Source organism: Bufo gargarizans, chromosome 3 (assembly GCF_014858855.1).
Source record: "Bufo gargarizans isolate SCDJY-AF-19 chromosome 3, ASM1485885v1, whole genome shotgun sequence".
Lineage (NCBI taxonomy): Eukaryota > Metazoa > Chordata > Amphibia > Anura > Bufonidae > Bufo > Bufo gargarizans.
In genome coordinates this window covers 205,110,319-205,128,730 of record NC_058082.1, presented here as the reverse complement: position 1 = coordinate 205,128,730, position 18,412 = coordinate 205,110,319, and the positions used below count along the sequence as shown (strand labels likewise).

General features: G+C 41.6%; 1 protein-coding gene across 8 annotated transcripts in view; it reads left to right on the top strand.

The window, feature by feature from the left end:
• INPP4A (inositol polyphosphate-4-phosphatase type I A) overlaps positions 1-18,412 on the top strand; it is a 393,978-nt gene that overhangs the window by 317,041 nt on the left and 58,525 nt on the right. For all 8 annotated transcript variants that reach the window (XM_044288374.1, XM_044288381.1, XM_044288378.1 and 5 more), the window contains exons 10-12: positions 11,447-11,594; positions 14,302-14,432; positions 16,391-16,495. In XM_044288374.1, coding sequence (XP_044144309.1) covers positions 11,447-11,594; positions 14,302-14,432; positions 16,391-16,495 — 384 coding nt within the window. The remainder of the gene's footprint in view (positions 1-11,446; positions 11,595-14,301; positions 14,433-16,390; positions 16,496-18,412) is intronic.

Sequence of the window (18,412 nt, the reverse complement as noted above, 5' to 3'; positions counted from 1 at the left end):
CGGGTCCCAAGCAGCGCTTCTCATCCCGCTGACATCTCTGTACAGGAGGCGGGTCCCAAGCAGCGCTTCTCATCCCGCTGACATCTCTGTACAGGAGGCGGGTCCCAAGCAGCGCTTCTCATCCCGCTGACATCTCTGTACAGGAGGCGGGTCCCAAGCAGCGCTTCTCATCCCGCTGACATCTCTGTACAGGAGGCGGGTCCCAAGCAGCGCTTCTCATCCCGCTGACATCTCTGTACAGGAGGCGGTCCCAAGCAGCACTTCTCATCCTGCTGACATCTCTGTACAGGACGCGGTCCCAAGCAGCGCTTCTCATCCTGCTGACATCTCCGTACAGGAGGCGGGTCCTGAGCAGCTCTTCTCACCCCTCAACAGGCTGTTTGCACGCCAAAACACAGTGTTAAAAAGAGCAATATTGTAACCATTTCTATTGAATTATTGTCCCGATGAAGAGGGCTGTAAACCCTTGAAACATGTCGACTTGGAATAAAACAAATCCTTTTTTTTTTTTTACAAATACCTACTTGGTATCAAGTCTCCTGTATACAACCCCTTTAAAAAGGTTCACATTAACGTTTCTTACTACACGCATATCTGTTTCTGAAGACATAATAATGGTAATGTTTTGAAAGCTGGTTGCATTTCTATTAATTTCCCTATTATGCTGGCCATTGTTTTTAGAGAGACTGTCTCTTTGGTTACTTTTGATTTATTTCAGTACTTTGAACCATTTCTCTTCTGGTTGTCATATCCAGAATGAATGGTAGGCGGGCACAGATGTGTTTTGATCAAAATATATTGGCTAAGTGTCTCAGATTTTATCATATCAGAGTGAGGACTTTGTCTATATATAATGCTTGCATCTACTTTACTAAGTGCATTATTATCTTATTTCTGTGATTTTGTCATATCCAGAATGAACCCTAGAAAAGTTAGACACTTTGTGCAGAGTAGTATGGACTCTGTGCAAAATCCTGCTTCCGCAAACAGTTTGTGTTTGTTTTTTCGGGTTAGCATTTTTAACCCCTTCAGGACCCTGCCATTTTTCACCTTAAGGTCCAGGCCATTTTTAGCAAATCTGAAAGGTGTCACTTTATGTGGTAATAACTTTAAAACGCTTTTACTTATCCAGGCCATTCTGAGAGTTTCTCGTCACATACTGTACTACATAACAGTGGTAAAATTGAGTAAAAATATTTTTTCATTTATAAAAAAAATACCAAATTTAGAAAAATTTTGAAAAATTAGCGAATCTCCAAATTTCTATTTCTCTACTTTTATAATATATAGTAATAACTGCAAAAATTGTTATTACTTTACATTCCCTATATGTCTACGTCATGTTTTGATCATTTTGAAAATGCAATTTTATTTTTTAGGGACGTTAAAAGGCTTAGAAGTTTAGAAGCAAATCTTAAAATTTTTAAGAACATTTCCAAACCCCAATTTTTTCAGGACCAGTTCAGTTATGAAGTCACTTTCTGGGGCTTACATATTAAAACCACCCATAAATCACCCCATTTTAGAAACTACACCCCTCAAGGTATTCAAAACTTATTTTACAAACTTGGTTAACCCTTTAGGTGCCCCACGAGAATAAAATGAAAATGGAAATGAAAATTCTAAATTTCACTTTTTTTTTTTGCAGATTTTAAATTTTCATCTATTTTTTCTGCATTACATCAAGGGTTAATAGACAAACAAAACTAAAAATCTATTACCCTGAAACAGGAGTTTATAGAAACACCCCTTGAGTGCTGAAAAACTGATGTATGGGCGCACAGCAGGCTTTCAGAGTAGAAGGAGCACCATATGGCATTAGGAAAGTGGATTTAGCTGGAATTGTAATTGGGAGCTATGTCGCATATGAAGACACACTGAGGTGGCCCTACAGTGGAAACCCCCAAAAACTGACCCCATTCTGGAAACTACACCCCTCAAGGAATATTTCAAAGTGTGTAGTGAGCACTTTGACCCATCAGGCGTTTCACAGAATTAGGAAACGCTTGGCTGTGAAAATGAAAAATTTTAAATTTTTCCAGAAAAAGTTGCTTTACACCCACATTTTTCACTTTCATAAGGAGTAACAGGAAAAAATGCACCCCACATTTTATTCCCCATTTCCCTGCGAATACGCCTACACCCTATATGTGCTCAAAAAATTATGTATGCGCTCATAGCAGGGCTCTAGAGTCAAACAGCTAAATATGGATTTTGCTGACCTGAATTGGCAGACATGTATTTTAGGTGCCATGTCGCATTAAATAAATTCCTGAGGTCCCCAGAAATAATAAAACCACAACAAGTGACCCCATTTCGGAAAGAGCACCCCTGTACGAACATTTTAAGTGGTAGAAAGGGTACTTTTCAGCAAACAGATGTCTCACAGAAGACATAAATACTTGGAAAGCATTTCAAAGCACATATTTGTGGAAAAAATAATAATTACTAGCAGACCCCAATTTTTCCCCGCAAGGGGTTAAAGGTGAAAGTGCACTCAAGGTTGTATTCCTCATTTTCTCCCCATTCAGGAAACACCCCATATGCACTTGTAGCCTGCTGTATGGGTGCACAGAAGGCAAATTGCAAAATATGAATTTTGCTGACAGGCCTGAATTGGCAGACATGGATTTTAGGTGCCATGTCGCATTAAATAAATTCCTGAGGTCCCCAATAATGAAAACCCCAACAAGTGATGCCATTTCGGAAAAAGCACCCCCGTATGAACATTTTAAGTGGTAGAAAGGGTACTTTTCAGCAAACAGGTGTCTCACAGAAGACAGAAATACTTGGAAAGCATTTCAAAGCACATATTTGTGAAAAAAATAATTACTAGCAGATCCCAATTTTTTTCCACAAGGGGTTAAAGGAGAAAATTCACCCCAGGTTGTGTTCCCCATTTTCTCCCCTTTTTACAAATACCCCATATGTGCTTGTAGCCTGCTGTATTTGCGCACAGCAGGTCTCTTGAGGCAAAGTGCAAAACAGTTTTTTGCACTTTGGGGGGGCTGCCTCCGCTGCTACCCTGGGGTGCCTTCTAGAGGGTCCCTCATCAGCGGATGATGATGATGAGGGGGTAGAGGAGTAGAGGAAAGTGGCATCCTCTTTTCCGTCACTGGCAGACTCAGTATCAGAGGCAAGATACGTGTATGCCTCTTCACCTGAGTAAACTCGTTGGGACGGACGGGCCATTTTTATTTTATTGGGGTGTTTTGTGTGAAATGTGTAAAACTTTATTTAGTATGGGGTGTGTATGTAGTATTTTCACATGTGAAGGGGCTTGTTATAAATTTGAAATATAGAGAAAAGAGTAGAAAAAAAAATGCTGGATGCACAAACCTACACTAACAATACCTAACTAAAATTGATTTCTATATACACTACCTGTATTTAACTAAGCAAATAGGTATGAGACTCCTATTGGATAATTACTGCATGGGCGATTATCTTTCAGCTGGCAATAAGTTATTTAACCCCAACTGGTGCAATGAGTTGCTTCTTATTTCTTAAACAACCATGTCGAAAGACACATCTCGTGGTCGTGGAAAAGATGTTAGTCTGTTTGAGAGGGGTCAAATCATTGGCATGCATCAAGCAGAGAAAACAGCTAAGGAGATTGCAGAAACTACTAAAATTGGATTAAGAACTGTCCAACGCATTATTAAAAACTGGAAGGATAGTGGGGATCCATCGTATCCGAGGAAGAAATGTGTCGAGAAAACAATCCTGAATGATCGTGATCGGTGATCACTTAAACGTTTGGTGAAATCAAATCGAAGAAAAACAACAGTAGAACTCAGGGCTATGTTTAATAGTGAAAGTAAGCATTTCCACATGCACAATGCATAGGGAACTCAAGGGATTGGGACTGAACAGCTGTGTAGCCGTTAGAAAACCACTAATCAGTGAGGCAAACCAGAAAAAAATATTGTTAGGGAGCATAAAGATTGGACTCTGGAGCAATGGAAGAAGGTCATGTGGTCTGATGAGTCCAGATTTACCCTGTTCCAGAGTGATGGGCACATCAGGGTAAGAAGAGAGGCGGATGTAGTGATGCACCCATCATGCCTAGTGCCTTCTGTATAAGCCTGTGGGGGCAGTCCTATGATCTGGGGTTGCTGCAGTTAGTCAGTTCTAGGTTTAGCAACAGTATGTGCTCCAAGAATGAGTATCACAGTTCAGACTATAACCCCTCTGTAGGTGTTGATTTATATAAGGTGGCAAATTCTAGTACTAAAAATCACAGGCTACCACCCTTAAAACTTAGCTTTTAATATTATCTAAAATATACTAAGGAACCCTCCAACATAGAACAAAATAATGAACAAACACAAAAAATGGAGCAATAGCGATGGGTTAACGATTGATATTCGGGTTAGTATATGACAGGGGTGGGGCCTAACAATAAGCTATGGGCTCTCTCCCTATACCTGACCCTCTCACTATTTATACCCTGCCTATAAACAGAATAGCCGCCCCGATAGGGGCGATCCCGTATCAGGAACCTCCTGGATGCCCTAGGATGGCCCTGAATAGGGATGTCCCTGATGGCTAATGTATGCTATCTTATTAATAAACCACTCTTATGATACCTAGCGACTAATTGCAAAAAACAAAAACAGATATGCTATAGAAAAGTATTAATTCTAGAACAAAGATCCAGAGATAGATTATGTGATAGTCAATCCATCTCCTAATTGTAATCATAGATGCTCATTGTCAGTTATCAAATAGCACAAAATCACCCTTTAGTATAGCAGAGTGTTTTGCTCCAAGAATGAGGTCAGCTGACTACCTGAACATACTGAATGACCAGGTTATTCCATCAATGGATTTTTTTCTTCCCTGGTGGCCTGGGCATATTCCAAGATGACAATGCCAGGATTCATCTGGCTCAAATTGTGAAAGACTGGTTCAGGGAGCATGAGACATCATTTTCACACATGGATTAGCCACCACAGAGTCCAGACCTTAACCCCATTGAGAATCTTTGGGATGTGCTGGAGAATTCTTTGCGCATCGGTCAGACTCTACCATCATCAATGCAAGATCTTGGTGAAAAATTCATGCAACACTGGATGGCAATAAATCTTGTGACATTGCAGAAGCTTACCGAAACAATGCCACAGTGAATGCGTGCCGTAATCAAAGCTAAAGGCAGTCCAACTACATATTAGAGTGTGTGACCTTTTATAACCATATTCTGACGCCTATAACATTTTTGTAGTTATGTGTATGGGGCTGTGTGAGGACTCATTTCTATGCGGGACGCTCTATTTGAAGTGTGTGCGACCTTTTGATCACTTTCTACAAAAATATTATTGGGTAGTTGAAGTGACAAAAAATGGCAAATTGGCTGTTTTTATTTTTTGCCCGTTACGCCATTTGCCGTATGCCATTAATATTGTTCTATTTTAATAGTACAGGCATTTTCACACGCGGTGATGATGTGTATTTTTTTATTGTTTAAGTTTTTTTTTTAAGGAAAGGGGTGATTTGAAATGTTAATTTTTTTAATTTCTTTATATTTGCAAAAACAGTTTTTTACTTTTTTTTTTTTCTAAGTCAATTTGGGTGACAATAACTATATAGACACAATTGAACACTTCATTTGCACTATACGAATACATTGCTGCCACCTAGTGGCCTTTATTGGTATAGTCATCTAATAGGCACCGAAGCCTGCTTTAGGCTTTAGCCCAGGCATCCTCAAACTGCGGCCCTCCAGCTGTTGTAAAACTACAACTCCCACAATGCCCTGCTGTAAGCAGGGGGTGTTCCGGCATGCTGGGAGTTGTAGTTTTGCAACATCTGGAGGGCCGCAGTTTGAGGATGCTTGCTTTAGCCTCTTAGTTCAATGTAACAGGTTCCCCGATCTCAGCCGGGGAACGCTGTTACCGGTGCGGAAGTGCGCGACTTCCGCTTCCGGACTGCGCAGATGCCATGGTCACATTTGACCACGGCATCTGGAAGGGAAAATGTATGTGATCAGCCTTATGGCTGATCGCATACTTGTGCCGTGGGTCTCTTCTATTTAAAAAAACAGAAACCCGGCGACTATGGCGCCCGCTGCACGTGCAAGTGGGCGCCATGTTTGGGGAACGGACTTTCGCCGTACATGTATGGCAGAGGTCATTAAAGGGTTACGTTATACATGCAAAGCCTATTCAGTTATAATATTAATGCATTATATTGGAGATATTCCAATGGACATGTCTAGACCTGTTTGGTCGCACTCAGGCTGATGTCAGCAGTAAGTATATATGGCAAGCTGGACAGATTTTGATAAAGTGATCTGTTATAGTGCTATCAGTTTTGAAACTTAAGATGGACAAACGCAAATGTGTTAACGATCCAGATAATTTCTGCTACATATGTGGCAAATACACTACTTATGATCAGCACAAGAATCTGACAAAGCGAGTGCGTCTTGCAGCTTGGGATGCATTTGTGCTAGTAGTGCAGAACTTCCTTGGGAACAGACGAGCTGCAAACTATGCTGAATTAGTAGACAACATGCTTACAGCATATGAACAACTTGGCTGCCGAATGTCATTGTAAGGCTACTTTCACACCTGCGTTAGGTGCGGATCCGTCTGGTATCTGCACAGACGGATCCGCACCTATAAATGCAAACAATGGTATCCGTTCAAAACGGATCCATCTGCATTCTATGTAAAAAAAAGTCTAAGTCTAATTGTTAGTCAGACGGATCCGTCCTGACTTTACATTGAAAGTCAATGGGGGACGGATCTGTTTGCAATTGCACCATATTGTATCAACGTCAAACAGATCCGTCCCCATTGACTTACATTGTAAGTCAGGACGGATCCGTTTGGCTCCGCACGGCCAGGCGGACACCAAATGCTGCAAGCAGCGTTTTGGTGTCTGCCTCCAGAGCGGAATGGAGGCGGAACGGAGCCAAACTGATGCATTCTGAATGGATCCACATCCATTTAGAATGCATTGGGGCTAAACTGATCGGTTTGGGGCTGCTTGTGAGAGTCTTGAAATGGATCTCACAGGCGAACACCGAAACGCTGGTGTGAAAGTCGCCTAAGTTAATTTCTTACATTCCCATCTTGACTTTTTCCCACCCAATTTGGCACACATAAGTCACGAACATGGAGAGCGGTTCCGTAAAGATATTTCTACGATGGAGAACAGGTATCAAGACCGCTGGAATCACAACATGACGGGGGACTACTGCTGGTTTGTGCAACGGGAAAATATGACCATTCACAAACGCAAAAGCAGATGCCTGAAGCACTTTTAACTTTTATGGCCTTGCTCAAGTAAAACTTTTAAACTGAAAAACGAGACTTTTTGAAATTTTGTTATTCCATTCCATTTTCATACACTGTTTAGTACGCAAACTTTGATGTAGATCAGGTAATTGTTGGAGTAAAACTCGTTCTGTTCAAAATTATTCAATGCTTTCCAAGAGCTTAATTCATTTAGGCATACTTATGCATAGCAAAATTTTGTGACGTGTTGCAACAATTCTGACTTTGGATTTGTAATCCGCACACTTGATTTGGTATAGGACAAATGGTTTTTGCCCAATAAAAAAAGTTTTTTCTTTTTGTTGCGTGGTATTATTATCGGTACTATTTTGTGGTGCATATGATTTTGTGATAGCAATTTATTCATTTTTTGGGGAAAACAGGATGAAGGAAAGGCAGCAATTCCGCCACTGCTTATTGGATTTTGTTTTCACGGCATGTATTGTGCTGGAAAGATGACATGTTTAGTTTGTTCTGCTGGTCAGTACTATTAAAGGGACACCAGTTTTATATTTTTTTTATGTTTTACCACTTTTGCACTTTAAAAGCATTTACTGACATATTTTTTTATTTCTTTGCCAATAGTCTCGTGTGAGAGCTTGTTTTTTGCATCATGAGGCAACTTTTTCATTAGTACCATTTTTTTGATCACTCAATATGTTTTTTGGGAGGCAAGGTAACAAAAAAATAGCTGTTCTGGCAAAAAAAAATTTTTGGATGGCATCTGACTTTTTTACGTTTCATTTTTTTCCCATAAGGGAACTTCAACTTTTGGGGGTCTGATCCCACTGACAGTTTCCTAGGAGACCCAGCCTGGAAGCTGGGCTTCATAGACTTACGTGGCCACCATTAGCACCCCGAAATCACATTGCTGGGAGCTGATTTGTGAGACAGGGAGCCCCCTCCCTCTGCAAACCCCTTAAATGCAGCAGTCAGCATTGACCATGGCATCTAATGGGTTAATCTGCCAGCATCAGAGTTTTCAGCAATGCCAGCGTACACAGCAAGGACCCAGCTGTCAGTTACAGCCAGGCCCCTGCCGCTGATCGGCAAGCACAGCAGAAAATGGGTTAAGATTTTTTTTTAGAGCCCTTACATTTAATACTGATCTGATAACCTGACTTTAGCTAGCCCTTCTCCCTTCCATCTGCTTTGGAAATTTTTTCTTGATCCAGGGCAGTTTCTAATACTGTATCTAGGTAAGTTCTTGTCAAATTTATGACCCAATGGTCTGTGGAGATCTTTCCCCTTAAATTTATGTAATGATGGGAAGAAATGATTAGCTCTTTTTGCTTACCCGAACAGAGGTTTTTGTAAGTATTTGACTATGTTGAGGCTCCTTTTCCTGAACTGTTTATCTTTGAGAGGTGTAGCTAGTAGGCTTTCCAGCAAGGATTTAGTATTGACACCAAACTCCTACCCACCCTGCTTCACCATCTAAATGAACTGTCCGAGTGCGTGTGTGCTCCGGTTGCCCCCCCCCCCCCCCTCCGTTTAAAAAAGAATTGCATACCCTATATCTCATTTTGACTTTATGTATGAACTGTGGACTGAATAGATTACGAACAAAAGTCCAGCTGTGCAAAGTCTCTCACTTCAGAAAATTCAGATATGTGAGAAAAATAATGTGAGCGTTCTACCTGGCAAACCCACCCTCAACAATTTTCCCCTTTTAGAGGAAGCCATGTACTGTTACCATTTGATTCCCAGTTCACCTCAGACAGACCTGCAGCAGCCATGTTGAAGTAAATTGTTTGAGGCAAACACCTTTTAGCTGCAATATGAGAAATTACTCAAATGAGTTTTGTTGCCCTGGGCAGGTGTTATGTTTATTTGTCCAAAAACACCTTCATTGGGCCTTTCCTGATACCTCAAACGAGGTGTTTCTTGTTTCTGAGGGGAATTCACCTCAGAGTCAGAGTGTTATTGGTGAAAAGCATTTGCCCTGACTTTCTTTCTAAATAGGATTTCCTCATCTGAGGAAGATGATGAATATGGTGGGGGCAGTTCCCTTTAGCATTTTGGGGTTCCCTGAGAGAATTGTGGAGACCTCCCCACTGACATTGATGCTGCTACTATACGATACCGTACAATACAATACAACTTTATTGATCCCAGGTGAAAATTGCCTTGCTAGTACAGCAGCTCACACAACCAGCTATAGTTCACATAATTACACAATTACATATAATTACATACAAATACACAACAACACAGATGACCCATAAGAGTAGAAATAGTGCCCTTCTTTCCTGTTGTCTTTTGTTTAATTTTATCTAATTGTAGAATTTTTTTTATTGTACATTGAAATTGCCATGGGTAGAAATGGAGCAAGCGTCCACATCCATTGGTGCTGGAAAAATTCTGAGGAAAGCATTATCTCTTGTGAGATTTCCCCAGCTGACCAAGCATGGTCTCGTGAGAGCTCACTTTTATTCCGACAGCTACCTTCTCCTAATAGCTGGTGTTAGGTGGCTTCCTCCCAAAGAACAAATACAAGTCCTTCTAAAAAAATTAGCATATTGTGATAAAGTTCATTATTTTCTGTAATGTACTGATAAACATTAGACTTTCATATATTTTAGATTCATTACACACAACTGAAGTAGTTCAAGCCTTTTATTGTTTTAATATTGATGATTTTGGCATACAGCTCATGAAAACCCAAAATGCCTATCTAAAAAAATTAGCATATTTCATCTGACCAATAAAAGAAAAGTGTTTTTAATACAAAAAAAGTCAACCTTCAAACAATTATGTTCAGTTATGCACTCAATACTTGGTCGGGAATCCTTTTGCAGAAATGACTGCTTCAATGCGGCGTGGCATGGAGGCAATCAACCTGTGGCACTGCTGAGGTGTTATGGAGGCCCAGGATGCTTCGATAGCGGCCTTAAGCTCATCCAGAGTGTTGGGTCTTGCGTCTCTTAACTTTCTCTTCCCAATATCCCACAGATTCTCTATGGGGTTCAGGTCAGGAGAGTTGGCAGGCCAATTGAGCACAGTAATACCATGGTCAGTAAACCATTTACCAGTGGTTTTGGCACTGTGAGCAGGTGCCAGGTCGTGCTGAAAAATGAAATCTTCATCTCCATAAAGCTTTTCAGCAGATGGAAGCATGAAGTGCTCCAAAATCTCCTGATAGCTAGCTGCATTGACCCTGCCCTTGGTAAAACACAGTGGACCAACACCAGCAGCTGACATGGCACCCCAGACCATCACTGACTGTGGGTACTTGACACTGGACTTCAGGCATTTTGGCATTTCCCTCTCCCCAGTCTTCCTCCAGACTCTGGCACCTTGATTTCCGAATGACATGCAACAGTCCAGTGCTGCTTTTCTGTAGCCCATGTCAGTCGCTTCTGCTGCTGTTTCTGGTTCAAAAGTGGCTTGACCTGGGGAATGCGGCACCTGTAGCCCTTTTCCTGCACACGCCTGTACACGGTGGCTCTGGATGTTTCTACTCCAGACTCAGTCCACTGCTTCCGCAGGTCCCCCAAGGTCTGGAATCGGTTCTTTTCCACAATCTTCCTCAGGGTCCGGTCACCTCTTCTCGTTGTGCAGCGTTTTCTGCCACACTTTTTCCTTCCCACAGACTTCCCACTGAGGTGCCTTGATACAGCACTCTGGGAACAGCCTATTCGTTCAGAAATTTCTTTCTGTGTCTTACCCTCTTGCTTGAGGGTGTCAATGATGGCCTTCTGGACAGCAGTCAGGTCGGCAGTCTTACCCATGATTGCGGTTTTGAGTAATGAACCAGGCTGGGAGTTTTTAAAAGCCTCAGGAATCTTTTGCAGGTGTTTAGAGTTAATTAGTTGATTCAGATGATTAGGTTAATAGCTCGTTTAGAGAACCTTTTCATGATATGCTAATTTTTTTAGATAGGAATTTTGGGTTTTCATGAGCTGTATGCCAAAATCATCAATATTAAAACAATAAAAGGCTTGAACTACTTCAGTTGTGTGTAATGAATCTAAAATATATGAAAGTCTAATGTTTATCAGTACATTACAGAAAATAATGAACTTTATCGCAATATGCAAATTTTTTTTGAAGGACCTGTATGTTTGTGTGTGTTTGTTCAATACATGTTTGTTCTGGTTCCTGAGCCGCTGTATGAAATTTGACTATAATGTTTACTTCTATTTTCCACATTTCAGTGTTCGGTGGGGCAATCTGTCGCATGTACCGTTTTCCGACGACGGATGGAAACCACTTACGCATATTAGAGCAAATGGCTGAGAGTATCCTCTCCTTGCACATACCAAGGCAATTTGTAAAACTTCTCCTTGAAGAGGATGCTGCACGGTAAGATATGTGTGATTGCGCACATACAGTATTCACGTATCTAGTAGTATGTTTCCAGTTTTGTACTCAATCATTTATTTTATTTTTTTGCTAACATTTACGGTAAATGGTTTTTACAGTAATTCCTCCACATAAAATACACCTTAATAAATAAAAAAGTCGTTAGCAATACACATTGGGGCATAAATGAAGCAGTATATGTTTTGGTGAGTATATTATGTTCTTAAGGACATTCACAAAAAGGGCCTGAATAGGTAATAGTAAAGTTTTAGTGACTTTTCTCTTGGTGTGCCCAGCAAGCATTGTACATCTATATACATTGTGTGATGATAAGCTCCCTTTATCTTGGGTTAGAAGTAATGTTTGTATTAAAGTGTGTGACTAATTATTTATTAAATTAATTATTAAAGAGGTTATCCGAGATGCGGCTCCAATCCAATGTGGCCGCCACTTCTGTGATCACGTGCTGTACATTCGGGATTACAGTCTGCAACACATGAAAGAGATTCAGACCCACGCATGCACTACAGGTTGTAATCCCTGGCTGGGATCATGTGCCTAATGTACGGTATGTGACCCTGGAAGTGGCGGTCGCATGGGATCACAGCTGAATATTAGATCAATCCCATTTAAGTGTATGTTCATTCAAACAAGATGTAGTCTTTTAATAAAATCTGTCACAAAAGACACATGTAAGGCCAGTTTCACCTAAGTGTGTTTGGTCTGGGAAATACACTCCATGTAACAGCTGCGTCTTCTGGACTGACAACTGCTCGTCTGACCCGAACTTGGTGCGCCATAGTAATTTATGATGTTGTGAGTTCCTACCTGACATCAGGTAGCTTTCACAGCCCCTAACAATATTATGGCTGATATATATATATATATATATATATATATATATTTTTTTTTACATTAATCATGGTATAACCCCCTTTAATGAAATGCAGTTTCTCACATCAGATAAATACAATGCATTCAGAGACTTCAGACCTTTTGACTTTTTTCACATTTTGTTATGTTGCGACCTTGTGCTAAAAGAAAAAAAAATGGTTAAAATTTTTCCCTATCATTCTGTACTCAATACCCCATAATGACAAAGTGAAAACAGAAAGTTAAAAATCTTTGCTAATTTATTAAAAAGTTAAAACTAAAATATTACATTGACATAAGTATTCAGACCTTTTACTTAGTAGTTAGTTAAAGTACAGGGGTGTGGAAATGTAAAAAAAAACTTCTTGTCGAAGGACTAAAGCGGGGGCTCAATCTACTTGTCCCTCATGACAATCTACTTGTCCTGATACAAAAAATAATTTTAAATCAAAACAATATTTCAATGCACCACCACGATTCCTTATGCAGGGAGGTGGCTGGCTTGCGTTCCAGTCTTTGTGGTGTGAAATGAGTCCTCTTTCACACCAGATGATTCTGTCCAGAATGCACTACATCGCGGCCGGCTCACTATGTTGTGGGGCAGGAGTAGGGCGTGACGATCTATTAAAGTGAATGGCCCCGTAGCCACAGCCGTAGGCGATCGGATGCACAGGATCACAAGGCACAATTATGCCTGAGGTCTGGTCAAAATGCTGCTTGCAGCATTTTGTTTGGACTGGACCGCAGGCATAATGTGCCTCGCGATCCTGTGCAGTTGATCGCATTGCAGCAAACTTTCATGTGTCTTCTACTGAGGAGAGGCTTTTTTCTCACGAGTGCCATAAAGCCCAGATTGGTGGAGTGCTGCAGTGATAGTTGACCTGAAAGTTTCTCCCATCTGCACACAGGATCTTTGGAGCTTAGGCAGAAGGCGCTTTGGAGTTTGGGTAGAGTGATCTTTGGAGCTTAGGCAGAGTGAACCCAATGATGATTCTGCCTAAGCTCCAAAGATCCTGTCTGCAGATGTTTGACCTTCTGGAAGTTTCTCCCTTCTGAAACTTCTTTGGAGCTTAGGCAGAGTGAACATTGGGTTCTTGGCCACATCACTTACCAAGGCAACAAACTCTACGAAGAGTCCTGGTTGTTGCAAACTTCTTCCATTTAAGAATTATGGAGGCCACTTGGGAACTTTCAGTGCACAGAATTTTTTTTGGTTATTTTTTTCCCCAGATCTGTGCCTCCACACACAATCCTGTCTCTGACTTTTACATAAAATTCTATCCTTATGGCTTGTTTTTTTGCGCTGATATGCATTGTCAGCTGTTAAACCTTATAAAGACAGGGCTGTGTCTTTCAAATCATGTCTAATTAATTGAATTTGACACAGATGGACTCCAATCAAGGTGTAGAAACATCTCAAAGACGATCAAGACAAATCAGAGGCCCCAGAGCTAAATTTCAAACGTCATAGCAATGGGTCTGAATACTTAACGTCAATGCAAAATTTTAGTTTTTCATTCGTAATAAATTTGAAAACATTTCTAAAATTCAGTTTTTACATTCTCATTATGGGGTGCTGAGTGCAGATCAATGGTGGAAAACTCAATAGCAATAGCAAGGTCACATGTATAAACATGTGACCTTACTGTAGGTGCAGTCTAGGTGCATAGCTTACCCAAAACTAGCAAGTGATTATCTCTGACCATAGCAACATCATTTCCATTGGTTTTATGGATTCTAAGTGTTTAATGTTTGGTGTGTTTTCTCAGACAGAATATATTTAATTTGAGGTGCTCTTCAATAATTGAGTTATTTTCTTTCTTAACTTGCATAGAGTGTGCGAACTTGAAGAATTGGGGGAGTTGTCTCCATGCTGGGAAAATTTGCGCCGACAGATAGTGACTCAGTATCAGACGATCATTCTAACATACCAGGATAATCTGACTAATCTTCATCAGTACAAAGGTCAGCTGCAGAAATTATCCCCAGATTTTTCTCATGTTTTTTGTGTCTTTCTTTAATGTATGTAGCAAACAAGGCTTCACTTGGTATATGAAAATCTAGGCCTGATTTACTGGAATCACAGAATGGAAACATGCAGATGGGGAAGTATAGGAAGAAGTCAAGTGGAAGAGTATGCAGCAGAATATAGAACAGAGAAGTGTAGTAATGTAAACTTGTAATAATGTTGTTCTTCGTCCTCCGTCATCACTATCAGACTGATGGAGGTCCCCACAGCCAGCCAGCTGTTCAAAGGGCCCACAGTGCTCTTGTGAGATCTGCAGCTTTTTCATTGTCTACACCGGGCTGTCTACTTAATAATACGCAGTGCAGGCTTTTGCAAATTTATCCCATTCACTCGCAGATTGCCCGATGTAAACAGCCTCTTCAAACCAATTCCACCAATCTGATAATATTTGCCTATCCTGAGGATAGGTCATCAATATCCTGATCCTTTTTTAATTTACATATATCTGAAACCCCTTTAAAGATAGACATAGAAGAGGTAGTCCCTGAAAAGAGATTTGTTAAAGCCTTTACACCACTTAGTGGCCTAGAAAAGTGGAAAATTATGGCGGACATCATATAAGTGTTGAGAAAAGGGGTGAGGCTTCCTGTAAATTATAGAGGAGATCTACACCAACTCATAGCTGGCTTAGATTTAAAATTCTGTTTTAAAATGCTGGCCTGTGCCTCTTAAAAAAATATGTTGCATTTTGCACCAGCCAACTTTTAGACTAAGGCTGGGTTCACATCACGTTTTTGGTCTTACATTTAACATATACAAAAAATGTAAATGTTAAACGGATGCCTCAGATGGATGTTATAGAGTGGCATCCATTGTCAAAGAGTTCCATTGTAAGAAAAATGTATACGCTAACGTATACATTTTTCTTTTTGCGGGACTTTGCAGGGTGGAAAGCTTAGTGTACCAAGGTTTTCCATCCTGCAGAGTCCAGCAGAAAACACATGTTAATATATATGGTTTTTTTTACAATGGAATTCTATGGTGATGGATGCCAATGTATGGTGTCTGTCAGAGGCATCCATGTAACGTATACATTTTTTTAATATTTTAAATGTAAGACCAAAAATGTGATGTGAATCCAGGCTACCAATGGCGTATGTAATACCAGTCTTAGTGTAGCTGCCCCACTGTTTCTTTGTGACCTGTGACTGCTGTAGCCCCATCATTACGGGCTTTACCTCAAACACAAGCACCAGAAACATTGTTTTCTTGTGTCATATATTGTTGCAATTGTTGAGGTAGAGAAGGATGTAAAGATGTAGATTTAAAGGTTGTGGATATCTTTGGGGCATTTTTACTTAAATAGATGGATTTTTGAGGCAGGGTTTTAATAAAAATTCTTACTGTTTGGCTTCTGCAGCTTCTATGTATCACAGTACATAACAAGCTGCAGAATGTCATTCACAATGAAATCCATCAGAGAGCCTATCTGATGCATCTCTCTCTCTTCTCCTGAACAGTCTTAAGAACTCAGCTTTGATTTGGTGATAAATCTTTGATTTGGTGATAAATCTGAATAGAAGATTTTTCAGGAGGGGAGAGTGAGAGGCTTGAGGCGAAGTCTGGACTTCTGATTGTGAACAGCATTCTACAATTTGCTTTGTACTGTGGTGCATAGAAGCTGCAGAAGAGAGCAACATTTTTAATAAAACCCTACTGCAAAAATGTTTTTAGGCAAGCATATACAGTGTGCATTTAAGAAAAAATGTCCCGATAGGTGTCCACAGCCTTTAAAATTAAATCACAGATATATGAATTCTCTGTCCATAAGGCGGAGTTCCCTGGAGTACACTTTTGTACAGTATGTACTGTTCTAAGTGTTCTATTTGTTTTTAATGTGGATTTTAAATTCTGAATGCTGAATTATTAAATGTAGGTTATTTTTGTTTTCTAGGCGTTTCTTTCAAAGCGAGTAGCTTAAAAGCAGACAAGAAATTAGAATTTGTACCTACCAATTTACACATTCAGAGAATGAGAGTTCAAGATGAATCCACATCAGGTATCACTTTCATGCATATAATTTAAATGTTATTTTAAAAAAAATCTGATTAATTCTGCGGCTTGAGTGGGATGTCTTGACTGCAGAATTGTGTGTAGGTCACAGAGCTCCCACGAGCACTATACCACTTCAAATAGCTGATGGATGGAGGTGCTAAAAGTTGGACTCTTAGGCCTCATGCACACGACAGTTTTTTTTCACGGCCCGCAAAAACTGGGTCCGTGGGTCCGTGATCCGTGACCGTTTTTTCGTCCGTGGGTCTTCCTTGATTTTTGGAGGATCCACGGACATGAAAAAAAAGTCGTTTTGGCGTCCGCCTGGCCGTGCGGAGCCAAACGGATCCGTCCTGAATTACAATGCAAGTCAATGGGGACGGATCCGTTTGAAGTTGACACAATATGGTGCCATTTCAAACGGATCCGTCCCCATTGACTTTCAATGTAAAGTCTGGAGTTCTGTTATACCATCGGATTGGAGTTTTCTCCAATCCGATGGTATATTTTAACTTGTAGCGTCCCCATCACCATGGGAACGCCTCTATGTTAGAATATACTGTCGGATATGAGCTACATCGTGAAACTCATTTCCGACAGTATATTCTAACACAGAGGCGTTCCCATGGTGATGGAGACGCTTCAGGTTAGAATATACAAAAAAACTGTGTACATGACTGCCCCCTGCTGCCTGGCAGGTGCTGCCAGGCAGCAGGGGGCAGACCCCCCCCCTGTTTTTAACTCATTGGTGGCCAGTGGGCCCCCCCTCCCCTGTTGTTAACTCGTTGGTGGCCAGTGTGCGCACCCCCCTCCCTCCCTCTATTGTTTTAATACATTGGGGCCAGTGTGCGCGCGCCCCCCAACCCCCCCTCTATTATTTTAATACATTGGGGCCAGTGTGCGCGCGCCCCCACAACCCCCCCCCCTCCCTCCCTCTATTGTTTTAATACATTGGGGCCAGTGTGCGCGCGCCCCCCCAACCCCCCCTCCCTCCCTCTCTCTATTGTTTTAATACATTGGGGCCAGTGTGCGCACCCCCCCAACCCCCCCCCCCCCCTCCCTCCCTCTATTGTAATCATCATCGGTGGCAGCGGAGTAGAAGATTTTCATACTTACCTGCTTCTTGCTGCTGCGATGTCTGCGTCCGGCCGGGAGCTCCTCCTACTGGTAAGTGACAGCAATGCGCCGCACAGACCTGTCACTTACCAGTAGGAGGAGCTCCCGGCCGGACGCAGACATCGCAGCAGCAAGAAGCAGGTAAGTATGAAAATCTTCTACTCCGCTGCCACCGATGATGATTACAATAGAGGGAGGGAGGGGGGGTTGGGGGTTGGGGGGGTGCGCACACTGGCCCCAATGTATTAAAACAATAGAGGGAGGGAGGGGGGGTTGGGGGGGCGCGCGCACACTGGCCCCAATGTATTAAAACAATAGAGGGAGGGAGGGGGGGTTGGGGGGGGGGCGCGCACACTGGCCCCAATGTATTAAAACAATAGAGGGAGGGAGGGAGGGGGGTGCGCACACTGGCCACCAACGAGTTAACAACAGGGGAGGGGGGGGGCCGCACAATGATATTCAAACTGGGGAGGGGGGGGGGGGGGTCTGCCCCCTGCTGCCTGGCAGCCCTGATCTCTTACAGGGGGATATGATGGGGTTAATTGTACTATCATATCCCCCTGTAAGAGATCGGGTGCTGCCAGGCAGCAGGGGGCAGTCTTGTACAAAGTTTGCAGTGTATTCTAACTAGAAGCGTCCCCATCACCATGGGAACGCTTCTGTGTTAGAATATACTGTCGGAAATGAGTTTTCACGAAGTGAAAACTTAGATCAGAAAAAGCTTTTATGCAGACGGATCTTCGGATCCGTCTGTATGAAACTAAAACCTACGGCCACGGATCACGGACACGGATGCCAATCTTGTGTG